Below are 5,997 nucleotides of genomic sequence, written 5' to 3' on the forward strand. Positions count from 1 at the left end.
GTCTTGTGAACTAGAGGCTGGAAATACCAGGGTGAGGGGCAGTGCCGCCGTCACAACACATCCCAAAGCCTCTGCCAGCACCGGCAGTAGAGCCAGGGCAAAGTCACAGGAGCTGGGGAGCTCACGCTCACCTGGGTTATGCTTGGGGGGGGCCCTTGTAGTTTTTGGCTGCTTGGTTGTGGTGGTGCGGATGACATCCCAAAAGCTGTTGTCTGAAAGGAAGGGAAAAAAAAAAAAGAGACAAAAATGATGCTACCCTCTGAAACGTGAATTCGGACAAGGGCTGTGGGGGGGAACCCCTCCCTGCTCTGGTCTCTCCGCAGCTTCGGATGGCCCCCCCCCGCCAGTCAGTGCTCCAGGGATGCTCAAGCCCTCGGTGTGGGTGGTGGGTGCCTTTGTGGGGATCCCCCGCACCGGAGTACGTGTCAGAGGGGCTTGAGTTTGAGAAGAGGACAAGCAGGGCTGCCAGGAACATCCCCCCAAACATACTGCCAACGGGACGCACACTACTGCCCACTCACAAGAGCTCTGCCACAGCGAGGGCAGCCCCACGCCACCCCTGCCAGCTACTCACGGCACGCAGGAGCAGGACCAGGCGCTGCCAAAAAGATACTTAAGGATGTGGTACTTCGTTAGTGAAATCTCCCTCTTAACAACAGTGCTAACGGCTCCATCCTGGTTAAACTTTTACAAGTGCTGCTTGGTGAAGCCCCTCGAAACAGCTTTGGCAGGGGGGTGTGGGCAGCAGGGGAGGGAGGACGGTGAAATGCTGGTGCTGAGCCTCCTGGCACATCAGCGAGAGCCTGGAGCATCTCCTCTGCCAGCTCCGCTATGACAGCGGAGCAGAAGGAGGTGGTCACCTTTTAAAGTCACCTGTTGGTGGTCATCAAAACTTGCCAGAGCTCATCTGTCAACGCCCGATCCCAGCCTCCCGGCTGCCAGGATGGTTCTCAGTTACCTCGGGGAGCGTGTTCTCCCCAATCGGGGTGCAGGGAGCTCCTTGGTACCTGGCTTCCCCGGCCTGGGGAAAGGCTTCGGAGTCGGCTTGGCTGGTTTGGTGGTAGTCTCCAGAGGGGTATCAAAGTAATCAGCCAAATCAAAGCCTGTTGCAGGAGAGAAGGGATTGTTAAAACCCGTATCGTTTGTGGGGACAGTGCAAGGGCTTTTGACACGCATCCCCTGCGTGGCAGCTCAGTGGGTGCTGTGCAAGCAACATTGCACCATTGCCGGAGACCGTCAGTGCCCGTGTCAGCGTGGAGCTGAAAAGGGCATCCAGCTGCTCCGCCGCTCAATCGCAACCGTACTGCCAAGCCTTCGGATCAGCCTGGCTATCGTTTAACCTCCCCATCCAGGCTGTGGCTGCCGCCCGCCTCCAGCCTGAGCAACCCCAAAATAATGTGTTTGGTGGGGGGGAGGCCTGTCCGTGTCCTGCAGCATCTCCTGAGGGATGGTGCAGATGAGAAGGTGCTGTGGGGATCGAGCTGGTGGCTGGGACCCGCTCTGATCCCTGCACGGCCGCCGTGAGTGACCCTGCGCTGAGCAGAGCACACACGGGAGAGGGGCCAGGGCACAGGAACTCGCCGCAGGAGCCCCTCGGAGCCATCACTCATCCTAAAAGCACTCCCTGGGGAAGAAGAAACTTGCCGAGACAAAGCCGCAGCCTCGGCATACGTCCATTTCCCGGGGAAAAGTTTATTGGATCAAATGGCCTCTCGCTCGGGCTGCGCTCCAAACACCAAAGCCCTGCACTGCTTCTGGCACTTGGCTTTTCTTGTCCCTAGAAAAGACCACAGCAGCCAAGGAGCTGGACAGTTGGATTTGCTTACATTTGTGCCAAGATTGTCATGCAGGGACGAGCAGATTCACTTCTGAGCGCTTCCCCACTGCAGTTTATTTCAGGCTCCTCTGGTGGGGTTGAGCAACCCTCGGCTCTTGTGACCGCACTATATTTAAGCAGGCATGTTTGGCCAGAACGGAGCCAGAGGAGCTGCCGGCGATGAAACTCAGATGAATTTAAGGGATCTTCCTCAAATGGGGCAGATGTTGTGGAGCCAGCCAGCCAGCACATCTGACGGCCACAAACAGTCGGAGAGACATTCTTCCCTGGGTGGGGGAATGCCACCAGGCTGGGCCTTTCTGTGGAGGTCAGGGATATCTTGGAGTAAAAAAAGAAGGAAAATATCCTCTGGGCTCCCTCCTAGAAGGAAAGCTAGCAGGTGCCATGCAGCCAGAAACAAAAGTGCTTGTGTAGCTGAGCAGTGATTTGTGTCTTTTCCATTAGGATACTGCAAAGTGTGCAAAATTCAGCCTTGGCCGTAAATGCTCCACTGCCACTTGCCTTCAGCATGGACAGAAATATCAATACTGCATTTACTTTGGCCGTACGGGAGGAGTGCATGTATGCAGGTCGGCACCAGCTTTCTTACGGGCATGCGAAGGTGTCCCAAATCCTCTGCTTAGGCAGCAGCCCCCAGCCACACACACACAGCCCCCGGGGGGACTCACACGGTTCAAATCCCAGTGGGAAGCAAACCCCACGCTGTGCTTAAATGTTACACACGCAAAAAGGTCTCACCTGTCCCACCTGCCGGCTTCTTGGGGCCCTTCGGAGTGGCTGTGACAAAACAGACGGGGAGGAAAATGTTAGTCATGGGCATCATCAAAAATGTGTCACTTCTGGATTGAGAATAAATGGCAAAGATTTCATCATGAGCTTTCCAGCTGACCATCGTTGGTCTGCATGTGTCAACTCGGAGCCCAGAAACCCCCACGCAGACGGTGCGTGGCCCCAGGGATCGGGACTGCCTGTGTGCAAGGGCGAGCGGCGGATTCAGCCCCACGCAGGATTGAGCCCAGAGCTCTGCGGGGCTCAGCTGCCTCGGGGGCCCAACGCTGCCTCCGTGCAGGCCGAGCAGAAAGTGGAGAGCTGTAATAAACTGCTCCGAATTTAAGACTCCTGGAGACAGCAGCAAACAGAGCAAGGACAGATACCGTACAGAACAGCGTGGAAAACAAGAGTAAGCTGCCAATGTTTTATTGTCCTCTGCCCGGTCAGTTAGTTAAATGACAGACAATTTCCACAGCTGCATCACATGTGGGGGGGTCCCCATCAGCTGGAGGAATTTTGGTGACACCCCAATGCTCAGATCTCAGCTCCCTTGGCCACTCCTGGGCTAAAGCCTTTGGGGGGATTGATTATTTATTTTTTTCACCTCTTGTAAACGACTATCTATTAATAGTGGCTAGCATTACCAAGTATATGAATAAATGATGAGCAAGAGTTGTGGCTGCTCTATTCCCATTAATTTCCATTTGCGCTTCTGAATACCGGAGTGCTTCTGCTGGGCTTCATTTCCAGTGTGCCAGTACGGTTTGATGTGACCCAACCCCAGACCCTTCGTTTGCCTTTATTCCGGGGCTGATGCGATGAAGTCCAGAGTGGGATGCAGCAGTTGGGGAGGCTGCAGGGACAGCACTGCTTCTTCTCCCCGCTCACAGCTGGGACTCCAGCCCAGGGAAACGCTGCTTTCCCTCCGCACGAAGTGGCCATTAGGTGTTTCTAACTGGGTCTCCCCATATACCGTATTAAAGGGCTTGCCAAATCCTAGACAAGATCACCCACACCTGTGATCAAGTCTGGTACCTCATGGTCTATCCTATCCTCCTCCGGCTGAACCCGGTGTGCCGCAGGAGAGATGCACAGACCATCCTGACTCTTTATTCCATGTAAACTCCCAACGTAACATAGCACAAGTGTCTGTGTGTTGTTAGACTATAAAGTAAGAGGTTTCAAACCCTGTTACAGCTTTCACTTAAACACCTGTAGGTGTATTTTGATCACAGAGGCTGGCATTGCTCGCAGAGTGCTCCCTGGGTGCTGGGTCTGGGGACGGTCACCATGAACCGCATGGGAAGGGATGGGCAGCGAGGAGTCCTGAGCACTGGCGTTTGCAACTCTGCCATGGCATCTCCATGGCCTGGCAGCAAAGGGGAACCAGCAACACGTCTGAGTGCAGATCACTCTTGGGCTCAGCCCACTTTTGGGCTCAGCCCTTGGCGCTGGGGAAGGTGTGCACCATGCCCCGGAGAGGGAGACGAGCCTCCAGCCATCAGCTGCTGTGCTGGCAGTTAGGTTATATCTTTTGGGTGTAAAATGAGAGCTGCTCTCCTAAATTTCCTCCCCTCAGGGTGATGCAAAGCCCCTGCCAGCCCCCTGACCTCGCCGCTGCTTCTGCCAGGCCCGAGGCTGAGCTCTGCCAGTCGCTGCTGTCCCCTCAGTGTCACAGCCCGGTCATAAAAATTATATATTTCAAAGCCAAATATTAAGTATCAGCAAGGCATCCCCTTCAGAAATGAGATTCCTTTGACTGACGAGCTACAGTTGTAATTAAGCGAAGCAATGCAGCAACCCAACGCACTGTTTGCTCTCCCCGGGCACCACGTTGCAGCTGGATGAGGGAAGGACCCGGCGCTGCCCCTGCCCGGCCGGGCTCAGCAGGTTGCCCTCACCAGCTGGAGTAGTTAATGCATGAGCTTCCAGGCAAAGAGAGTCACGTTTGATGGTCGGTGTTACTAACGAATGCGAGGAAGCCAAAAAGACGTGTTCAGTGTTGTTGCTACGTCAAAGCACTGGTATGCCTCTGTGGTTTGCCCACCGCAATCAGAAAGCGAAGGGCACGTGGTCAGCAACCAACTTCTCTAGGACCATCCCCAGTCCCACCCGTTGGCCAGCCCGGACACTGCGTCTTCCTGGGTAGCCCATATCCTCCACCATCCTCCCACCAGCATCAGATCCCAAAGAACAAATTGCATCATCTAACATCTATTTTTTTTCTCCTCTTTAAAAGAATAAATAAATGTGACTTACGTTGCTTGGTGCTGAGGTCATACAGGGCATCTTCTAGGCTGAATTCACGTGGGTCATCCCCGTGACCTGGAGATAAAGAATCAGCACTGGTTGTACTCACTCTGCACAAAGTAAACCGCCTTTAAATACAGCATGCTAGACTCGTTTGCTCAAATTGCTTTAGGTTTTTGCTGTTTTTTCCCAAGCCTGACCCATCATCGGCAAAGAGGAAGACATCAGCCTCCTCCGAATGCTGTGACTGTTAAATTGCAGAGCAGTCATCTCTGGATTTTCCATTTGTCTGCCCTAATGGATGCGGTATAAAAACACATGCTATGCTTAAATTTGTCAAGGCGAGCCTACCAATTCATCCCTCGACCTGCCACTCATCTGTGGCTATGCTCACAATTACACGTTTGCTAAACACCATGAAAACATTGGGACAGAGCAGACAAATTAGGTGAAAAACAAAAAAAGCCCTATGCACCTCTTCTTCACAAGTGCCTTCCAACATCAAAGGCTTCATATGAAAACGCTGCTGCTGGCTGCCAAGCACAACTTAGCATTTCTTTCAGAGACCGCCTGCATCGTTCTGCCTTGGTAATGCAAACCAGGACGCAACCCCCATCCCAGGGATACACCTGACAGGCACAGGCAGATTTTGTTGTTAGAGATGCCTCACCACAACTCCAGTCACTTTATAATATCCCAGGGATAACTTGGTGCTACGCCGTGTTCTCCTGCGATAGGGCCAGCTAATCCTTCCTTTCTCTGTCTTTTTTTTGCATCGCGTTAATTACTGTTGACTTACCCTAGTTCTGAATGTATTTGTCTTGATAAATTCATGCTTTTACATCTCAGAGCATGCTGAGTAATTAATATCCTTTGGGTTTGCTAAGTACTGCAGCACTGCAAGAGAACATTAAAATGGCTTTCCTCTTATTCCTACTGCTAAATGGATTTAGCTATTGCCACCTGAGCTCCAGCATGCTTCATGAATAAATTTAAAGCTTTACTGACAAGGACAATAACAATGGGAAGGCACCAGTCCATCAGAAAGCAGGTATCAGCATTTCGGTGAAAAACTTCTACCAAGAGCGGTCACTAAGTACTGCAACACCTCCAGCTCCGGTTTCACTTACTCACACATC

General features: G+C 52.8%; 1 protein-coding gene across 1 annotated transcript in view; it reads right to left on the minus strand.

Annotated features, from left to right (window-relative positions):
• The window catches only part of CD99L2 (CD99 molecule-like 2), a 12,591-nt gene extending 7,529 nt beyond the window's left edge, over positions 1-5,062 (minus strand). The window contains exons 1-2 of the mRNA XM_009702446.1: positions 5,059-5,062; positions 4,864-4,933 (exon numbers count right to left, since the gene is read on the minus strand). Of these exons, the coding sequence (XP_009700748.1) occupies positions 4,864-4,933; positions 5,059-5,062 (74 nt within the window). The remainder of the gene's footprint in view (positions 1-4,863; positions 4,934-5,058) is intronic.
• Positions 5,063-5,997: the final 935 nt, after the last annotated feature.

This window comes from Cariama cristata, unplaced genomic scaffold (assembly GCF_000690535.1).
Source record: "Cariama cristata isolate BGI_N322 unplaced genomic scaffold, ASM69053v1 scaffold11246, whole genome shotgun sequence".
Classification (NCBI taxonomy): Eukaryota; Metazoa; Chordata; class Aves; order Cariamiformes; family Cariamidae; genus Cariama; species Cariama cristata.